The sequence below is a fragment of the Hakea prostrata genome, chromosome 5 (assembly GCF_041222555.1).
Source record: "Hakea prostrata isolate BN-2017 chromosome 5, UWA_Hpros_2, whole genome shotgun sequence".
In the NCBI taxonomy this organism is placed as follows: Eukaryota; Viridiplantae; Streptophyta; class Magnoliopsida; order Proteales; family Proteaceae; genus Hakea; species Hakea prostrata.
The window spans coordinates 7,154,057-7,175,981 of NC_142604.1; the positions used below are offsets into that span (position 1 = coordinate 7,154,057).

At 37.5% G+C, this 21,925-nt stretch overlaps 2 protein-coding genes across 2 annotated transcripts; both read left to right on the top strand.

Annotated features, from left to right (window-relative positions):
* The first annotated feature begins 157 nt into the window (after nt 1–157).
* Nucleotides 158–15,422, top strand: HVA22K (HVA22-like protein K). The gene is made up of 8 exons (XM_089155176.1): nt 158–324; nt 3,331–3,389; nt 3,658–3,755; nt 4,600–4,651; nt 7,589–7,652; nt 14,045–14,140; nt 14,378–14,450; nt 14,584–15,422. Exons 1-8 carry the CDS (start codon nt 292–294, stop codon nt 14,691–14,693), a joined length of 585 nt encoding a protein of 194 aa, XP_089011302.1. The 5' UTR covers nt 158–291; the 3' UTR covers nt 14,694–15,422.
* Nucleotides 15,423–18,527: 3,105 nt separating this feature from the next.
* Nucleotides 18,528–21,262, top strand: LOC149014755 (arabinosyltransferase RRA2-like). The gene is made up of 2 exons (XM_089157115.1): nt 18,528–19,083; nt 19,418–21,262. The coding sequence occupies exons 1-2, from the start codon at nt 18,898–18,900 to the stop codon at nt 20,525–20,527; spliced, it is 1,296 nt and encodes a 431-aa protein (XP_089013241.1). The 5' UTR covers nt 18,528–18,897; the 3' UTR covers nt 20,528–21,262.
* Nucleotides 21,263–21,925: the final 663 nt, after the last annotated feature.

Here is a 21,925-nt window from a genome sequence, read left to right on the forward strand (position 1 = left end):
TGGATCCTAGAGGTCGAAAGGTGTCAAAATCGAAACGGCTAATCTGGCAAATCTTTGTTGAAGATCCATTTTGAACCACCACGAGCGTGCCTTATATTTCATCGCATGCTACGCCAGCATACGGGTTCGATTTCAACGCATTAAAGAGCATTCGAATTCTCTGTTCGTTGCTTCCTCTCGCTGTTCTTCTTCGAATCTCATGCTGTAGGAAGAGCAACGAAGGAGGAAGAGGAATTTCTAGGGTTCAAAAGAGGAACCAGGGACTGCCAACGACTCTTTTGATTGCTTGTGATGGCTCTTCTTGGGTCTGCCATCCCTAGTGAGGTCAGTCAAGTTCCTATGTAAATTCGATGATGTTGCAACTTGTTTTTCTTCTTATTTGGCGATCTCTTTCTGCTTCTGATCTAACCGATCACCTTCTCGCATTCGTTCCTGATTTACTCTTATTATCTGATTCCGAAGTTTGTATTTATCTTTCGTTTTTTTTTTTTGGGACCTTCTGGAAGGGAAGGTGTATTCATAATTCTGGGTTCGGGTGTTTGTTTGGGAAGAACTCAAAATGTCATCTTAACCATAGATAGATACTTTCATTGGGCAAAAATAGGAAATGAGAAACAATTCGAGCAACAGAAAGGACAGGACCCCCAAAAACAGCACTTCATGAAAATTTTCATTTTTATCTTCTGACAGGGCAACAATTCTAAGTAGTAATGGTGCAGCGGAGGCAGTTTATATGTTTGCTATGTTGGGAACCCTAACCTTGGATTATCCAGGGTGTCACTTAGTTCGGGAAGCAACATGTAATTTGGAGTTTGGTGGTGGTAAGGACACTCGAAATGTTCCTGGAAGCCTAAGAAAGGTTAGAAACTCGATGTTATTCCAGAACTGCAATGGAAAAGGATACTGGGATTCAAGAAAATCTAATTGTATTGCAAAGTTGCAATCAATAATTTAGATAGAAGTGTAATTCTGGTTGAAGGTCCTGCTGATGGTTAGGAATGGCTCCACAAAAGGAGGTTCTCAACAAAGTATTGGATCATATGAAGCAGTCTGGTATCAGAATTAGCAACTTCGGATCCTAGAAACAATGGATTTGGGTATAGCAGTGGTAACCCACAAAGTACTGGACAAATGCAAATGAATGTCTGGTTTATGAATCAGTTGGGTCACAAAAGCTCCTTAATATCTGGCAATTACACCTTATTTTATCAAAGATATGCCCTTAAGGAACCTAGTTGAATTATGGTTCAATAACAGTGATAACTGAGTTTAATCTGAGAACATCTTACTAGAAATTGCGGAATTGAATTGAAGGAACAAGAAGAAAATAAGACATGACCTAATTGCAAAGTTCAGCAGTGAAGAACAGTTTTAGGAAAAGAGGATATGACCAGAACCCTTACTTGGCCTTGCTGAAACTACCAAGAGGACAGTTGAATTGGACTCTAGCGCAGTTGGATAACACAACCAAATCTGAACCCAAAGCCATGATAGGAATAAGCTATCTGTATAAATAAAATCAGATGTTGGGTGCACAGGGGGTATTACAAACTGTATATATAGGTAACTGTTTAACTGTTTATCTCATACTCTATGTAGGAAGTAATATCTAAGTAGAAGAGATGGATAAAGAAGAAAGAAAAAAAAAACCCTCCAACCATGGGGAAGGAATTAGGGTGGTTTAGCTGCATACAACTCTATCCTATCTAATGACATGACAGCAAAGAAACAAGATAAAATAGAATTGACAAATTAAATCTCTTCCCCTTATCCAACTGGTTACATAACAAAGATAATGAAGAAGCAAATTAAAACTCAGTTACAGGTCTGAGTTAACTGAGGTAAGTGTTTCTAGAGTAATTCAAAATCTTCTTCTTCTACCCTTTTTCTTGATCTTATGACCTCTTAATTTGAGAGGTGTTTGTCTTTGCCAACTGAACTACCCCTTGGTGTTTATTCTTCTACCTTCCGTTCTTTCTGAGAGTGCAGATGTGGATCTTGAAACTAATCTACAGCATAGGGACTTTATAGTAGACTCTATTCTTGTGGTTGGTGACTTGGCATGACAGACTTATCATTGTGGTTGTGAGTTGGACGGTCCTCTTGTGGTATTGTTCTTTATTTTTCTGTGTTATTGCTTTTCTGGTAGGTGGGTGTTCTTAAAATGATTTATTGGCTAAAATTTTATATCCTCTGTTTTTACAGCCTGGGGCAGACTAGAAAAAACTTTTATTTGATTTTCTGTTTTGACTTCCTACTTGTTTAGGTTGAAAGAAACTTATTTTTCAAGTTTTTAACTTGAGTACTTCCACATAGGGTAGAAAATAAAAATCCTGTCCTGTTTGGTTATTGTGTTGAAAAATCCAAGCTGAACATCCTTCTGGCTTAGAGGTCTTCTTCACTCTTCAGTTGAAACTTTGTTTTAGGTGCCCTAGCCAGGTTGAGTCTTGTTTTGTGATGAGTTGATGAGGTGAAACCCATGGAGATGGTGGTGGGTGCTAGAGAAAAGTTTGCTGGTTGCACTAAGTATTGCTACCCCTATCTCAGAATTGATGTCTGGATAACTGAATAGGTCAATCAAGGTCAATTTGTTTCTGCCTGTTGTCGGTCATATCTATGGCATTGTCAGGTTGACCAATTTCTTGAACTAGATTTAAGAAAAGCTCAGCCAATCACATTCCAAGATTTTCAATATGTGAAATTGGAGTAACCCCACCCCTGGCATGGAATTCCCGAACAATTCTCAACAAGTATGTACAAGTATGTGATTCATTCCCATACAGATTTTGGCAAAAAGAAGATAATATAACTTTTCTTGTGTAAATAAACAATATTCAGGTGATTTGTAGAATTGTATCAACCTTATTCACCAAAGGAACTACTGGGTACTTGTATCTCCTTGAAGCCTTCTCACATGCCAACACTGTGAAATATATTAATTTGAGAGTAGCTTTCATTGTAACTAACATATGAACTCAGTGCAGAATTATTAACTAAACCAAAATAATATTGCTAGTCTTCTTTTTATTCTAAAGAGTTGAAGTGCAATGGCTTTATTTAGCTCTATCTATGCTTGATTTATGGTCTAGTGTTCAACATCGACAGAAAAAAGGAATAAAAAAAAAGGTCATTACCAAGTGCTGGCCCCTACTATACAAGGGGAGATTTTGGTGTTGGTCCTAACCTTTGGCATTTTTCTGTTCTAAGTGGCCATCCTCAAGAGTCAAGACCTAAATCTAGGCATATGCCCTGGCAACCTAAACCTTTTACAACTACTCTTAGCAGTGACCCTTAGTTTTCAACATTAATGACTACTTCTGAATGATGCAGGTTGGTTTGCGGTTGCTTCTCTGCCCCCTTGGTTCAAATATTGTTATTCGAACAGCTTGGTGAGCCTCTAAATCCACATTTATATTTTCTGTAGAAGTTGAAGTTTTTATTTTGCTTGTGTGCTGATTCTTATAAAATTTATGTTAATGAGAAGTATTAAGTTCTGAGTTTCTTGGTAACTATGCAATTGATATTGGAGCATGGTGTCCCTAGGTTCCAGGAAGCCATGTTTACCATTGTATTAGGTCCAAAGATTTTACACGTTTATGCTCTGTCCACTATATTATTTTCTTTAGATTGAACAATAAACCATTGAAATTTTTGCAGCTGTTCGATTGGGGTTGTTTTACCTGTGTACTCTACTTTTAAGGCTATTGAGAAGAAGGATCAAGATGAGCAGCAGAAGTGGCTTTTATATTGGGCAGGTTAGTGGTTAAGCCTTCATTTTAACTTTCTTTGACTGTTTTTTATTATAAACATAGTAAATGGATACATTTGTGGTATATTAGTTCTTTCTATTTGAAATAAATCCCGTTTTCTTACTTCCTTTCCATATTGTAGGCCCATTAATCAGCCTATAACAAAGTAAACCCATGGAATCAAAGGCAAATTACGTATATGATCCAATCCTAGACTATTCCTAAGGAAAGAAGCCCAATTTGGTGATGGTTCTGCATCACTGGGCAGCATTGTACTTCTCTTATTCTTTACTATGTGTATTTTTCCTTATTCCAAGTGCTATTTCAACTGCTCTCCATCGCTAAACCAATAGGGAACAATGATGGAATAGTTGGCTCACCTTAAGTCTACCTTAAATGTCATCTGTCAAAAGGTGTTTCCTGGTAGTATCAACTTTTAGCTTGCCAGAAAGCTTTTTTTGTCAGTTTATTTGTTCACATGGGGTAAAAAGGAAATGTTGCAGTGGTTGTGCACAACCACTTCTTCAACGTGGGAGTTTCCTTGTTTCAAGAAATGAAAATTGGCTTGTTCTTAGTTTTTCCTGTTGCCCATACAATGCTGCTGGCTTTCCAGAAAGTTGTTCTCAGTTTACTTGTTTCAAGCTGGAAGGAAAGGCAATGTTGCAGTGTTGTGCACAAACTTTTTCACAGGCAAATCTTTTCCTGTTTTCACCCAAAAATCTGAAATTTTTTCCAAACTATGCCCAAGTTACTTTGGGATGTTGTCATTGAAATACTTCGCTTCATGCTATTCTTAGTTTGTATTCTGTATATGGTACATTCCAATGCCTCATATTGAACATACTTGCAGCATATGGATCTTTCAGTCTTGCAGAGGCGTTCACGGACAAAGTATTATACTGGTATAAATTGTGACCTCATATTTATCCTCTTTGTCAGCATTGATTTTTGTAATCTGGAATTTCATGCTTGTTGGATCTTAAATGACATGTTTTTATTATATTTACTTTTTTTTTTTAATGTAAATAGCTACAAAATGAAAATAGTTGTATTATCCTTACTATCTATTTTATGCCTGCTATTCTACAAAGTTGCTCGTGCTTCTCTTATTCTTATTTCACTGTAATTGTGTGGAAATTCCTTGCAATTAAGCATCATTAGTATTTGAAAGCCACTCTGAAATATCATATGGTCACATGTTGATTAAAACCCTGAATCTTGCTTTGCATAAATGTTGGAACTCAGAACTTGAGGCATTTCCTGTTTCCAGGGTGTTAGTAATGTTTTGCTGTTTTTTTTTATGATATGCCATGGGTGTGTTTATAGCTATTTTATGTTATCAATTGTAAATTAGCTTTTGGTGGTATCTACACATGCCGTCCCACCCATTCATCCTATCAGAGATTTTTTTTTTTTTTGAATGTTCGTCTTAAAGGAGTTTCAGAATGACACTCTGCGGTTGTATTTAGAATTTGGCTCCTCCTGTTAATTGCCCCTTTCCTTATTCCCAGAAGTTCTTTTAATAGGGTTATGAAAGGGTTTTCAAAAATAATTTAAATTGAAGAATGGTGTCATTGTCATGCACGTGATGCACACGTTTTCAAGTATATACTAGAAATTAAACTATTGTCCTCAATGGAAAAATTCATCACAATACTAAAATGGCAAAAAAGTAAGGTTACAAGTTATTTGACACCAAAAGGGACACCAAGAGGGAGGGTGTCAATAAGGAAATTCTTTAAAAGAATACCTGAGCCATTTTCCTGGAAATATCCTAATCCTTCTCTCACCCATTACCGCTCTCCTGTTTCTCCATTGCTAAGTGATGCAAGTAAGTAAACCCTAAGGGCTTATTTTGTCAAAGAAAAGCTTTGTCGGGTTATGTTTGTGTTCGAGTTTGATCCCTTGTGTTTTGTTTGTAATGGGCCTTAAAAATGGATACAGAGTTGGTAAACAGGATTTACTTTCATTAATTTAGCTGGAGGCCACTGTTTTGAGTTAGTTTCCTAGTCAGATTATAATACCTAGTAGTTGACAGTTAAGTCTTTCCTTTTTAGTGTTTGAGTCTATTATTAAGTTTTCTGTATAAGATTGTAAAGGGTTACAACCTTGTACACGAATTTGATGAATGAGAATGAGAAAAAAAGAACATAACTTTTTGTTGTTCTGTGAGAGAGTATGCTAAGGTGCCATTGGTGAGAGGCCAAAAATGTGAGATCTGAGTTGGAGACTGGCTCCCTATCTTCTTCTTCTTCTTTTATTTTCTATTGTTCTGAGTTTTCCTATAAATCTGAGAACCAATCAAAGTATTTACTGTAATGCCCCGCATCTTTTTCTAGTATTATTTTATTATTGTGGGCGAACGTGTCATTGTGATCGAGGTCAGACATCGTTTGTGGGTTCCACAACAGTGGAATTAGACTAAATCGAAAGCGAGGAAATGATCAGTGTAAATTTTTGGACAGTGAATGTATATATTTCTTTGAGACTGTATGTATTGATCTAGACACTGTTGAAAGGTCAAATGTAAATATAACCGGACTTTAGACTGTGTACATACATATGTGTATGAGTCAAATTATCAGACAGGTTGTTTGTTTGTTCTAAAGAATGTTTAGTCTGGTTTTAGTAGTTAAAAACAGGTTTATTTTAAGGAATGAACTGTCACGTGCCCTAGTTAAATGTCCATAATGAGGGCCCCACCAAGCCTGTGACAACTGGGGTTACATTTACTGTTGCTGGACCTGAAGCTTGCTATCCTCCTGTGGACTGGTTTCACTTGTGGCTGGTTCAGGATACAAAAAGTAAATTTCATAGGTGAATTTGATCATTGTTTTTCTTTCCTCACCTCATTGAACTGTTACCACATAAAAACAGAACCTTTTTGGGTGCTTTATCTGCCTGGAACATTTCCTGGAGCTAGCATGGAGCCCAAGAATGATAAGAGAAGAGAGGCTCATGTATTTCTGTATAAACCCAGACACCTGCATTCTTGTCTTATTTTCTTCCATGAGTAAATAATTTTTTGCCAGATTTTTTGGAGACATGCAGCACAACCTAGCATATTACACTATCAGACTAATTGTATAAATATGGAAAAAATAAGTGACATTTAGAAATGATAAAGAGTTGTGATCTCTTTGATGTCATTTATAACTTCTATGATATAAATGATTTTAAAATCTAAGAAATATAAGGTTTTTGGGGTTCTTTTTTTTTTTTTTTTTTGGGGGGGGGGGGGGGTTTGTGGGTTTCTCGAATTCAAGAAACACAACGAACAACCAGGCCTTTGGCTGAAACACTTTACATGAAAACTCTCAATGAGAAGACAGCAAAAGCTTGTGAGCAAGTATCAGTAATCTGAGATCCTTTACTCTTCCCATTGTGGGGTTTTTAATAAAGGCCAAAAACTCGAGTCCTAGAAATCAGGAATACTAATTCGTAATGAAAAAGGATATTAATCCTCCTATGCGCATAAAGGTTTTAAAAGCCTATTAAACTAATTCATATAAATACTGAAAAAGAATCATCCCTTAAATTGAAACCGATATTACATTTAGATAACCAATTAAACAAATTAGACTGCGGTCCAAAGAACTAAGCTTAAATGCAGAAAAATAAGAAAGACCAAGTATAGAAGCTATACTATCTACTGCAACACTGATGGGCAGCAACTCCAAGGGCTCTTCTTTGGCTTTCAGATTTATATCCTAAGGCCTGCATCATGTTCTTAGGCAAGGCATGATCTAGCTGAAATGGATGTAGTATCACCTTGCAGACTTCCTGAAACTTTGAGGATTGCTATGTTGGTTACTTTGTGTTTTTTCTCTTATTTGCAGGATTCCTATGTACTACCATGTGAAGTTTGCATTTCTTGTTTGGCTTCAGCTACCGTCTACTGATGTAAGTGCAGAATGCTTTTGCTTGGTTTTTTTTTTAAATGATGTTTATTCTTGCATGAATCCTCTAGTTTTCAAGTCTTTATATGAATTACTAGTTATTGGACAATATGATTGGTAAAAATTTTTATACTTTTTGTCGAGAACTTGTTGAGGAATTTGCACGAACACTTGAAAGATTGTTGTAATCACAAACTTTGTCAGAGCTGAGACGTACCAGAGGTACTTTCTCTAAGGTATTTAGACTCCTCGATTTGTGCAATAGGGGTGGCAAATGCGTCTTCACCCCCAAGATCAATCAGCCCAAATATTTAAGATTGCACCCTAGAAAGGTTACTTTAGGTATAATCAGGTTGTTTTAATTGCTTAACAGAAAGACAATAGAGAGAGAGAGAGAGAGAGAGAGATGAGCTCAAAAATTGGTTTATATAGACCCCCAAAAGCTGTGGATGAAAGGATAAGATCACCTCCTTTTGTGGGGGTACCTATTCAGCTAACCTCCTTAAGGGAAAGTGCCTCTCTAATGGCATCTCCACGCTTCCACCTAGTACTGGGCTTTCTGGATTAGGGTGCATGAAAAAATGGGCTTTTCGGATCAATGCCTATGACTCATGACCCATGTCCCCAAGTCCCAAGTCATGTAGAAATATTAATATTAATTAATATATAGCTATATTACCATGTTTGGGTCACATTAGGGTTCAAGTTTGATTTGCGTCGCACATGGGTTCACACCGTACTGCGTGAGTGAGATCCTTAACCCCAAAGATATATTATATAGCTCTTTACTATATATAAACCAAATAACAAGCTCTTTCCTCCTCAATGTGGGACTAAAGTTACGACATAAATAAAACATATATTTAAATTAAAATAATATACATAAGTTTTAAACATTTTTCAACAATCCCCCACAATGGTTAAACTTCAAATACAAAGATTGAACAGCCAAACAACAGTGAACACACTAGACACAGTAGGACACTTCGTTGTAGATGTCTTTCGGACTTGAATCTACATTAGATTTGATGAAGCACGCTATAGAATACTGGTGAAGTCTGACTTCTTAAACCTATCCTCTTCAGTGTAACGAGCTATTCCACCGTTCATATCCAACCGGTTGACCTTCTTGACAAATCCTTTATAAAGAAAAGTAGACATTTTATCGGCCTTGTCTTGCATCTTGATCTCACAAATATATAAGGAAATTGCCTGTGTGAGATTTCCAACTAAAGGTGGCCTCACCCTCTATATCTGTTTAGGTCAGCTATAGGTGTGCACCACATCTAATGCAACCCTGCATTTCATGACTTACGCTTGATTAAAAGTAAGTCACTCATCCTATCAATGATATGGTGGTACTACTTTACTATATTTATTCAAAATGGGTATAGACTCACAAACAGGTCATCTAATGACTTCGTTGCTTACCCTTTAAACTTAATTCAAGATTTAACCCCTTCACATAGGTTGGGTATCCATAAAATGACCTATGTCACAGGTCTTAATCCCTTTCCCATATATGCTTCATTAAAAGCTCTTGTAGGCATAACTTTAGTGAACGTATCAGCTAAATTCTTCTATGATTTCATGTAATCAATTGCAATGTTCCTTCATCAATATATTGCCTTACAAGATTATGTTGAAGACGTATGTGTCTTTTTTTCCCCATTATTTCCCCCTGTTGAAGTAGCTCTTATCTATGGTATCAGTTCGTGTCGTTTCTTAGCATATCGGCCGATACAAGATACGTGGGAAACGATAAAAAAGAATAATTTCTTAGAAACGTATTGGCCTGTATCATATCATAGGCCTACAATACCTATGCATATCAGCCTATACGAAATGATGCTAGCTGATACTTTAAACCTTGGTTAGTAGGAGCATCGTGCCCTAGGTTGGGCACTAGAGTGAGATTTCCTTGATGCAGGCTTTGGTGACTTTGGCCCTCTACATGGGTTTTCATATGGACTTGGCATTCATCATCCAGAATGCCATGATCTACAGGGTGGAGAACCTAGGAGTGGCGAACCTTGTCAACGTTGACCTGGTGAGAGAGGAGCTTACCATCGGCTTTGGAGGTATGATCTGTTGCTAATGATCTCTCAGATGGGCCTCCAGAGTGGAGCATAGTCACCGGAGGTGCCGAGGGACGAGGATGATGATGTTGATGAGGACCCCCACTATCCTAGTTCGAGGTAGGTGGTTTGTTTGGTGCTCAGGACATACTAAGGGAGGCTACCCAGATTCACCTCGTACTGGCCTCACTAGCACTAACATATTCATGGGATGCACATCTAGGTGAGCTACTAACTCGCGTTAAGCAGATGGAGCCTCGACAGGCTTTGATAAGCGAGCAGCTAGTTGAGCTCTTTAGCATCCTTCGACAGTTGAGGCCACCACTGCCACCACTGAGCTAGATTTAGTTTCTTTTTCTTTTTGGCTGTATGATTCTATAGTTTATGTAGTTTTGACTTTTATTTCCTGTTCAGTTATGTTATGATTTTTGTAAAGCGTAAATTTAGCACACTCTGGCTTACGTACATAAATGCAATTAAACTAATGAAATTTTCAGTTATGCTTGTTTCACTTAAATTATTGTCTTTTATGTATTTTTCCTATTGTTTATTATTGTTGTATGCATTACACTCTAATTATTTATTATTCTACATTATGCAGTTTCAGAGTTTATTATGCTTCTTTATTCCCTGTACTACTTTGTTGTTGTACCTATTATTCACTTCAAATATAGTGGGTTACTTTTGGATTTATGATTTGGATTGCTTAGATATTGTGTGTAATATTTTATACTAAGGTCGTGTAACCTTAGCTCTGATGCCACCTCTGGCACACCCCACCCGACATTGTCGGATCGGCCCTGACTACTTGTGGGTGTGATCCATAGTCACAAGATTATGTTACAACCACAATAATAAATTATTGCACACAACCATAATCATATGAGCAAAGAGTAATAAATCCAGTAATAAATAATGGTGATAAATGTTAAGTCTTCAAAGAATCCTAAAAGTAATCTCTAAGTGTAAGGAAATAATAATCACACTAAGGGCTTACAATTTGTTTCATGTGTCTCATATGTCTTATGTTCCAAGCGTCTTAAATGTGCCATTATAGTACTATTTTTTAACTCATATTCCCATTGATGAGCTATCAGAATCCCATCCCTATTGATATGAGAACTGGTGCATAAAAGAACTCTGAACATCCACATAAAATGTTGTGTGCATCATAGCCAACTTCTACTAGCGTCTCCAGTAGACCTTCAAGGGTGAATCCCTCCGAAAATGGGGTCTCGTCAATACCTGTATAGTTATCGAAGAAAAACAAAGAATCTAGAAGGGTGAGTTCCAAAGAACTTAGTAAGGTAAACGATTCACACATACCATCATAATATAGAATGCAAAAATGTAGAGATGTAGTGATGCCGTAGCTTTGTAGCTAAAATGTTAATCATACCAGTTTTTATCTAGGCAGACACATCAAAACGGACACTAGTCTCCTCCAGGTAGTGTCGCACAAACCCCTCATTGCATCCAATTGACTTTTGGGCGTCACGACCGAGTATGGTGATACTTTCTCACCATTACCATTGATATGAGTACTGGTGTGTGTTAGGGAATTCCTAGCCCAATACAAAGTCATAAAGGTCATATACTACTTGTGGTTCAAATACCTTCCCTCATGCCTAGTGCCCTTTGATCTAGTATCCTTCTTCAGCTAGGAGTTTCTAATCCATGGGATGGCTATCAACTATTGGATTAATAGACTGTAATCCTATGGTCATCTACATATGATAGGGCAGAAGCCTCTTATATCTCCTCACAGGGATGGTTACCGACTGTTGGACGTCCATAGCCCAACCCTCAACATAGGCAACCCTACCATAAATGATATGCCAGTAGGCTTGTGTCTCCTCATAAGATTGTCATCGACTGTTGGACACCCACCAATGCCTCTACTACTATCATAGGTCACTTGGCTTCAACTTCCATGCTGAAAGGGTAATAGCATATGCATGGGAGACCTAAACCTTCAATCCTTTATCACATCCCACCTGTCAAGTGGGTTGTGCCAGACGAGATCCCACCTAACATGGGTAGACTTACAGTACTTGCAAGATTGCATTCAGGTTCAACATGCTTAAGCATATTTATCATGTATACCACTTCTGTCACACCCCACCTAACGGCATCGGATCCGCCCGAACTACCTGTGGGTAGGGGTGTCAATTTGCAACCCGAACCATTAAAACCGGTGTCATAGCCCGCACGTGCCCAAACCAAATCTTAATGGGTTGTATTTGGGCTGGGGGCAAAAGCTCAAACGGTTTGGGTTGGTTCGGGCCAACCTATGTGCGGCTCATTAGCCCGTTAGTTCTACTGAGATATAGTTTTAGAGAGGCTTTAGTGCACTAGTTCTACTAAGTCCATTAATAAATTTTTTTTTTTTTTTGGTGGGAGACGTCTTAGTTTTTTGTATAGTTTTGGAGATGTAGTTTTCTATTCAATAGCATCCATTTTTATGAAACATCCATACGTTCAATTTTGAGCTTCGGTTCTCTAATACTGTTTAAATTACACCCAGTGCCATAAAAATACCATTTGCTTTAAATGCTCTCTATTTTTTGCTCAAAAACTATTATTGAGAGTCAATAACAATGTTTTGCAAATGGGCTAGACAGTTTGATAATGGGTTGGTAATGGTTTCAAAGCCACCCCAACCCGATCCCAACCGTTAGCAAACCTGAATCCAAACCGACATTGAACCAAACAGTTATTTTGCAAATGTATTGTGTTTGGGCTTAGTGTCTTGCAGCCTGAAACCGTTAAGCCTAAATTGAACTAGCCCCAAACCGCACTGTTGACACCCCTACCTGTGGGTGTGATCCACAATCACAAGATAAGGTTGTAGCCACAATAATAAATTATCGCACACAAAACCATAATCATGAGCAATGAATGACAAATCCAATAATAAATAAATGTGACAAATGTCTAGTTTAGAAAGGGCCCCAAAAGAATTCTCCAAGTGAAAATGAAAGAATAATCAACCTAAGGGTTTACAATCTGTTTCATGTGTCTCATATGTCTTATGTTCCAAGTGTCTTAAATCTGCCAGCATAGTACTATTTTCTAACTCATGTTCCCATCAATGAGCCATCATTATCCTATCCTTATTGATAGGTGTGGTAAGAGCACTCCAAATATCCACACGAAATGTCGTGCTCATCATAGCCAACTTCCACTGGTGCCTCTAGTAGTCTTTAGGGGTGAATCCCTCCTAAAATAGGGTCTCGTTGATACTTGCATAGCCATCTAAGAAAAACAAAGAATCGATAAGGGTGAATTCTAAAGAATTCAGTCAGGTAAACAATTCATATATACCAGGATAACATGAGATCCATAAGTGCAAAGATGCAGTGATGCCCTAGGTATGCAACTAGTAAGCTAACCAGTCTCTACCTAGGCAGACATGCATTAAGACGGACACCAGCCTCCTCTGGGCAGTCTCACACAGACTCCTCACAGCATCCAACTGACTTTTTGGCGTCATGACTGTGGTATGGGGATACAAGTCCAATCTGACCAAGGGATGGGTTATAGGGCTACACTTTCACCCCACGACCTTTGGTATGAGAACTAACGCATGTCCTAGCATAATGCAAAGTCATAAAAGTCATATATTACATGTGGTCCAGATACTTGCCCTCATGCCTAGTGCCCTTTTAGTCCAATATCCTACTCCTCCTAGGAGTTTCTAGTCTTCACGGGATGGCTATCGACTGTTGGATTAGCACCCCGTAACCCTATGATCATGCACATATGATAGGGCGTATCTCTTCACGGGATGGTTACCGACTGTTGGACGCCCACCAGCGCCTTATTGCTATCATCGGTCACTTGACCTTAATTCCCATGCCGAAGGGATAGTAGCATGTACATGGGAGACCTAACCATACATTTAGACATCCTAACAGGCATAACCAGCAACTACATACAGCATTAGAGACACCAAGGGCAATGGTCTAAGCCATAAGCCTTGATCTATGGTGTTACGCATATAACCCATGCATTCCCAAACTCAAAATCACACATTACAACACTCCACATCAAGTAATTAAGTAAAGAAAAATTGTGTGTGTGTGTGTGTATATATATATATATATATATATCAATGCACTCAACTGAGCCTTACCATATCCTTTGAGTCGGTACTTTTGTGAAGTAACAGTAATAGATCACGTGCATTTCTCACAGTTGCTAGAAAACAAAAGCATCACTAATTTTTATTGTATCCTGTCTCAAAGCCCTCGTGCTCACCGTGTACTTATTTTATGCTGATTTTGATATTTTATTCTTTTAATCTATTTGTCAGGGGGCTAGGCAAATATATGTTAACCATCTGCGTCCATTCCTCCTGCGTCATCAGGCTAGGTTTGATCAAATACTGGGCTTTGCATATGGTGAAATAGTAAGACTTATGTTCACTTCTTTGCATTTGGGCGGTATGAATGTTGTATTATTGACGAGTTTGGTTTGCTTTATAGTGACTCTAGTATCATGTGCATCATTAGGTAAAGCTACTAATATGTTTTAGAAGTTTGAACTTGCTGGATTTAGTACTTTGGGCTATAGAGCCTGTTCTCAGGGAAATTTTGAATCATCTGGGAATGAAAACTAGTTGTCTAATGGATTCCTGAACTTGTAGGCTAAATTCATCAGTGCACATCAATCAGAATTCCAGTTTGCTAGGGCCGCGATTATGAAGATCCTGACATCAGGTATAGTATCATCCCTGACTGTAGTTGCCATTTTCCTGGATATTTGAATGGAACTTGCCGCTTTTCTAACCTTCCCTGAAGTAAAATCAAACTGTCTTGTTTGTTGGCTGAAAATTTGATATCCCATAATCAGTAAATGACGTGTTACGTGGCATTGTTCACCCGCTGAAGCCACGAGGGCATAGAGCAATAGAAGGCCCAACAAGGGAAACAGAAGATTCTGGCTCGGATGTAGATGATTGAAGCTCTCAATGTTCTGAAATTTCATTTTTACAGGAGATGTAAATAGTACCCTTTCCAGTCCTCTGTAGGCACAGGATGAATCAGGTTCCTCTTGACAGTTCACATGTCACTTGTCCATCTTTATCATAAAGCCTAGGGTTTCTAAGTTTATAGAACAGTTGCAAGCCTGTGGATTTCTTCGAGCTGGTGTTGTAATTATGAAGTAGTGAATTGCAGGCCATTCTTGATTCTTTAGAAATTGTAATCCCATGACTAGATACTGATTTCTATTCCAGACCACTCAAAAGACAATTATGGTAATAATAAGAGTTTTTTATGTGTGGGTCCCTTTAGTGGACCATAAACTCACATCTTTCGTGCAAATAAAAGATGGGAGAGGGGAATGAAATTATCTTCTAGTTTTAGACAATAAAAGGAGGTGAAAACCGCCCTTGACTAAGCCTAAATTTCGTAGAACCTTTCGCAAGTAATCGGCAAACCTATTTTCTATTCTACTTACATAAACATAGACTAAAGACTCAAAGCAAACTTGCAACTTGAAAACCTATTGTAACATGCTGTTAACAAGCCAATCCAAGGATTGAGCTTGCTCATGTTAAGGCCAAAACTGCAGTTTCACTGTCAGAGTGAATAGCTACTTTGCCTAACTGAAGCGACTTGGTCAAGTATGGTCTGTGAGAGCAAGAAATTCAAATAAAAGGGCTCAACATCCTCCACAAGAGACAGTTCGGGCTGCAACAAATGGGCCTCCAGGATCCCAAATGACACTCCCACGGCCCCCCAGGGTGGTGTCTACATCCCAAGCACCATCAGCAAAAATCCTAAAATTTTGATGCAACTGAGGCGTATCTGGTTGACTAGGTGAAAGCTGAACATATAAAAATGCAGTTAGTTCTTGTGAGGAATGGAAATTTAGTTCAGTCAAAACGTTATGAAGCATGGTCATGGATTCAGTCAAAGAGGGTTATAACCTTGTTGTGGTCTTTCCATGAGACCTGACATAGGCAAAACTCCAAATGGAGTTTGCATACCACTGGGGTGGTGGTCTAGTGGTTCCAAGTTCACTTTCATGCGTGTTGATAGTCCCCTCTTGGAGATTATCTCTTCCTATTACTAATACACTTGTGTTTCATATCCAATGGTGAAAATACCATTCTACCACAGTTTTTCCGGAAGGCATTTTGCTAAACTTTTCTCCATGCTCTCTTAATTTTCAGTTTTGATGATGTGTTTGTGCTCCTCCAGAGTTATCTAGAGAAGATAATGTTTTGTGTACCTTTTATTATTATTTTTTATAATAGTAAAAGTTTGGGTAGACTCCGAAAACAATACACTATCATTTTTTCCCTTGCAGATTTTTTCACGTTAGAAATTCTTGTAGGTGTGATTGTGGCTTAATTGTTGAATGTTTGATCCATTGTTATTTTTGTTGTTTTGATTTATACTGGATATATTATTTGGCCCCAACATAATCAATTATTGAATGTCATTAAACCATTGATATTTTAAGAAAGAAAGAAAGAAAAAGAGAAAGAGATGGAGAGATTAATTATGGTGACATGGAAATTGTGAAGAATTGTTGGACATAGGTCTAGTAAAGAATGATGGATGAGTTTTTTTTCAACCCCATTATATATGTGATAATGGGCGTTAGAGTCTTTACAAGTGTATTACTAATCATTCTAACAGAACTGAAATCTTATGTTTTCAAAGATATAGATATAGTCAGTTGTCAGTGCTTAGAGGACTCTATTTTGGGGTGCTAGAGCAATTTGCTTTAAGAAAAAAAAACTGATATGGAATTCGTAAAGACACAATGGTCACAAGAAATGGCAATTGCCACTATTACTTATACAAGAAACGACAAAAAATTCCCATATTGACATATCTCACTTCAAAACCTTGAGGGGTTGGCTCATTTTGTAAAAATCCAACACTTCCAAAGAGGATGCCAGAGTTCAAATCCCGTCAAGGTAGTTAACCCTAAGTGCGCATAACGGGTGCATATAAACCTCATATAAAAAAAAAAATTTTAAAAAAAAAAAATCAACATTAGAGAGATTTTTTTTTATAATAAAAAAGGGGCAAGTGCATTTTATTTGTAAATTAAAAAAGACACCTATGAAAGCATCAGCTTAGATGGAGTTTCTTATTTCACGAGATAGTCCATCGTGCGCTTTTAAAGTCAGGATCACGTGTTTCCCAGATGTTTTTTGACTACAAAAATGTAAGAACTCACCAAGAAAAAATTATGAAGTGATCCAGAAGTACTATATAGTTATATATCTATACGTGAGTAGTATTACATGCTTTCTTTAATGAGAAAGTGCTTTCTTTAATCACAAGTTGCTTTCTTCCTACCTCTTCATGGGATAGAGACTAGAAAAACTGAAAATTAATTTCTAAGGAATGTTAGCTAAGCAGGTAGCTGAAAATGAACTCAATATAAATCATTTTCTTCTGATTTTTACTGTTTTACATTTTTTTTTCCTCAAATTTTTATGTTTCGCAAGTAGGGACTTTCATAAGCTGTTATTAATACTTTTTTTGGTAAGAAGCTGTTATTAATACATGTAATGATATATTCACTCACTTCAGTTTCTCTTGACCTTTAGTGTTTTCGGGTTTCTAAAGCATTAGATTTAATTTATTGTTATTAATTACATTAATTATACAGTAATTCAATTTTGTCTACTTAATTATTATAATTAACTTCTGAACAATATCGAATCTTATATGAACACTGATCTTTTTTCTTTTGAATGAGAAAAAAATGATGTTTTTTATATATTTATTATGATGACCATGCTAAAGCACATAATCCTTATACGGAATAGGAGCCACTGATATCCCTTTTTTTAATAAAAAAAAATTGCTGTTTACCGTGTTGCATCAGTATAAAGTATTTTTGATGGTGTCAAAGTAGAGGGGAATCTACATACCACATTAATTATTAATTGGTAACATATCGTTACTATCGAATCCACAGATTTTTTTTTTTTTTTGAGTTTTTATGTGTGGGTCCCTTAGTGGACCACAAACTAATGTTGAGTCTTGTTAATGCAATATATTATGTGTGGGTCTCAAGGACTAATAGCATTAGCCGTTTAAGTATATTCAAATTTCAACCATGGAGGATCAGAATACCTCTCAATTAATGTTTAATGACCAATTATTTCTTTTTAAAACTATATATTAACATAATGTATTAAATAACCTGAGAAACATTTTGGTTCCTTCACATTTTGAAATTTGAATTTACCTTAACGGCGGTTAACGGTGTTAGTCTGGTTGGGACCCATGCGTAATATACGTTACATTGAAGGGTCCCAACATTAGTTTATGGTCCACTAGAGGATCCCACACGTAAAAAAACTCTTTTCTTTTTATCCAGAAATGTTTATTTAGAAATTTTCAATATCATCCCCTAAGCTATGGTGTAAAATTAATGTAATTTATCAGTCGACTCCTTATAACTAACACCGTTAGTCTCTGTTTACTTCTAATTTATTCATTTTCAATATTACCCTCTATTCTAAGGGATGAACATGAAGAATGAGAATACAATGAAAAAATATTTGTGGGAGAAAAAATACTATGAAAATGAAATAATTGAAGAAGATGAGTAGTTGTAGATGGTAGAAAAAGGTGAAGATGAGTTGAGCATAGGTTATACCGTTTAAGGTTATTTTTGTCTTTTTGAAAATTTTAACTCACTTACACAATTTTCTTACGGCAAGGGGTTCCCACTTTTCGTTAAGGGTCTGATTGATAAATTAGGTAACTAAGTGGGTGACGCTGAAAATATCCATGTTTATTTTCATTTGGCCGAAGTCGAACGCTGCAACACCGCGATTTATATGATTTTCTATACTGAAAGTGAGACTTTGAGAGTTCTTCTTGGAGAGAGAAGGAGAAAGTCTCTCTTGTCTCTTTCTCCGGCAAGCCCGTTCTTTAAGATTCTTTCTTTCCGTCTTTGGATTTTGGTAGGTTAGGGTATTGAATCTGCAACAACAATTGAAAGCGCTGTGGAAGAGCAAGATCGACAAAGGGACGATATTGAAGCACCATTTCTAGATTATCCAACAGGAAAATTCTGGACGACTGATCGTAAAAACCTCTAAAACGTGGGTTTTCTGGATTTTCTTTCCCTCTCTCTTTGGTCTTTCGTTTTCGTCTCTTTGGAACTTGGTACAGAAGAGCCATGACTGGTCGTAGATACATGCCATTGATGAGGAAGGCCGCACAGTCGATGCGCGGATCGCAAATCGCTGCTGCCGTTGCGATCGGGATCCTTCTTGGATGTGTGTGCGCATTCTGGTTCCCTGATGGATTATTCAGACCTTATCCATCAATTCAAGGCCGTCCAGCTGAAAAATTCAGTCCTGAGGTACTTCTTGGCTCTCGGAATCCCCTTTAATCCCTGAATTTAGCTGGTTTTAGGAATTTGGTTTGTTGTTGGATGTAACTTGGCATTTTCTTTGGATCTTTAAATTTTATGGTCGCATTTTTTCTTTGAATTGAAAGATTGAACTCGATTTCGTTTGACTTCCGATTTGAAGTCTTTTTCAACACCATGGAAGAAAGGGGGAAGAAGACGATGATTGATATGATGAAAAGATCTAGTTCATAATTTTTGTTTGCAACTACAATAATTAGGATATTTTGGGAAATTTTCCAATCTGTGGTTGTCATTGTTGTTTTTTTATTCTCTTTGTTGCTAGGGTGAATCTTGTGAGTCGTCGGAACAGATCAACAGGTTGAAGTTAGATTTTACGTCCATGTCGCAAAAGAATTCGGAGTTGAAGGAACAGGTTAAGCAATTAGCTGAAAAGCTTCAGTTGGCTGAACAATTAAAGAATCAGGCAGAGAAGCAGGTTGAAGTCTTGGGAGGCAAGGTTAAAGCCGGGCCATTTGGTACTGTAAAGAGTTTAAGAACCAGTCCAACTGTTATTCCGGATGAAAATGTGAACCCAAGATTGGCTAAAATACTTGAGAAAGTAGCAGTTAATGGAGAACTTATAGTTGCATTGGCAAATTCCAATGTGCAGGAAATGTTGGAGGTGTGGTTCAGTAACATCAAGAGAGTTGGTATAACAAATTATTTGGTTGTTGCTCTGGATGATAAGGTTGCCAATTTCTGCAAATCAAAGGATGTTCCTGTGTATAAAAGAGACCCTGATGAGGACATTGACTCAGTGGCAAAGTCAGGAGGCAACCATGCTGTCTCAGGTTTGAAGTTTCGTATCCTAAGGGAGTTCTTGCAGCTGGATTACAGTGTTCTCCTATCAGATGTTGATATTGTGTACTTACAGAACCCATTCAATCATATTTACCGGGACTCAGATGTGGAGTCTATGACTGATGGCCACGATAATCTGACGGCCTATGGGTTCAATGATGTTTTCGATGAGCCTGCAATGGGTTGGGCCAGATACGCACATACAATGCGGATATGGGTTTTCAACTCTGGCTTCTTTTATATAAGACCTACAATTCCTTCAATTGAGCTGCTGGATCGTGTAGCTTATCGGCTTTCTCATGAAGAACGCGCTTGGGATCAGGCTGTTTTCAATGAAGTGCTCTTTTACCCATCGCATCCTGGTTATGATGGACTCCATGCATCCAGGAGAGCTATGGATTTTTATCTCTTCATGAACAGCAAAGTTCTTTTTAAGACTGTGAGGAAGGATGCAAAGCTTAGCCAGCTAAAGCCTGTCATCGTTCATGTGAATTACCATCCAGATAAGCTTCCTAGAATGAAAGCAGTTGTGGACTTCTATGTCAATGGCAATAAGGATGCGCTAAAAGCCTTTCCCGATGGTTCAGATTGATACTACTTCTCCATACAGTGGTTTCCATTTGGTGCATTTAGCGATCTTATGGGCAAACTCTGCAAAAGCATCAACATAGGTTTACTAATCTCTTTTTGAGGATTATCAGAAATATGAGGATTACTTTCCACCTAGAGTTGGTTTCGATTGTGAAATTTTCTTCTGTTTTGCCATAACATGCTGAGATTTTTCTAGACGGTCTGCTTCCCCATGTAGGATTAAATGTGCCATATCTAGAGACAAATGATAGGGTTTCATTCTGGAAGAGGACTATTATTTTGCACTTGTATCTTTTTTCATACTTGTATTACATTCCATAACATTGTATGAAGCTTAGGGTTCGATATTTAATTCTTCTTAAACTGAAGATGTCAGCTAGACTTTTTGTGTCCTTCAGTTTGTGTGTTGTCAATTTACTCTTGGAAGGAAGAAATCCTATCAGGAAACTCTTGTTAAGGGTTTAATGAGTCTCTTTAACTTCACCTACAACACTTGGTCTGGGAAAACCGGAGGTAAAGCTGAGGGGTGCTCGAAGTAAAGGTATCAACTTTCGAATCTCTGGAAATGACTTTGTAGGTTCATAGCTCAGTTCCAGGTAATTGTTAGAATTTCTCACTCTTCTTATACTTTCACTATGGATAACTTAACTTCCCTTATTCAAACTTTCAGATCAAACCTGTATCATTCTTTGTTTATTTATTTTTCTTTCTCTCTCTATTGTTTCGTACTCTTTCCTTCTCATTTCATTTATTAAAATGAACGACAGTGGGTTAAGAAAATTCCTATATCCCTATAGTTTGTGTTTTGAGGGATACGTTCTAGGAGAAATTCTTGAGTTTGCCATTTTTTGAGGGATAGGTTTTAGAAGAAATTCTTGGCAAAACTAAGATGGATAAGATAAGAAATGATCATATTAGAGTTGGTCTGGGAGTTGCTCCCATAAGTGATAAGCTTCGAGAAAGTCATTTGAGGTGGCACGGCTACGTTCAACGGAGACCTATAAATGTCCCTGTACGAAAAAGTGATATAATACATATTGAAGGAACTAGAACAGCTAAGAGTAGACCTAAGATAACTTTAGGAGAAGTGGTGAGAAATGATATGTATAGCTTAGGCCTTGTATCTAGCATGGCCTCGAACATAACTGATTGGAGGGCAAAAATCCATGTAGCCGACCCCATTTAGTTGAGACAAGGCTTATTGTTGTTGTTATAGGTTCTAGAAGAAATTCTTGGGCTTGCTAATTGCCATTGCCAACCCCCCCCTATCTTCCCACGGGTTCAACTTCATTGTTGCACATTAAATAATACATTTTACAATAGCAAGATGGTATTATTCTTTAGAGAAGAACTCTCTCAGCAGCAGTTGACAATCTCCATATCCAATAAACATTTTTTC

Coding starts and splice junctions, on each gene's coding strand:
- HVA22K (XM_089155176.1), top strand. CDS start 292: ATGGCTCTTCTTGGGTCTGCCATCCCTAGTGAG. Junction 3,390..3,657: donor ATTGTTATTCGAACAGCTTG/GTGAGCCTCTAA, acceptor AAATTTTTGCAG/CTGTTCGATTGGGGTTGTTT. Junction 14,141..14,377: donor GCTTTGCATATGGTGAAATA/GTAAGACTTATG, acceptor CTGAACTTGTAG/GCTAAATTCATCAGTGCACA.
- LOC149014755 (XM_089157115.1), top strand. CDS start 18,898: ATGACTGGTCGTAGATACATGCCATTGATGAGGAAGGCCGCACAGTCG. Junction 19,084..19,417: donor CTGAAAAATTCAGTCCTGAG/GTACTTCTTGGC, acceptor CTTTGTTGCTAG/GGTGAATCTTGTGAGTCGTC.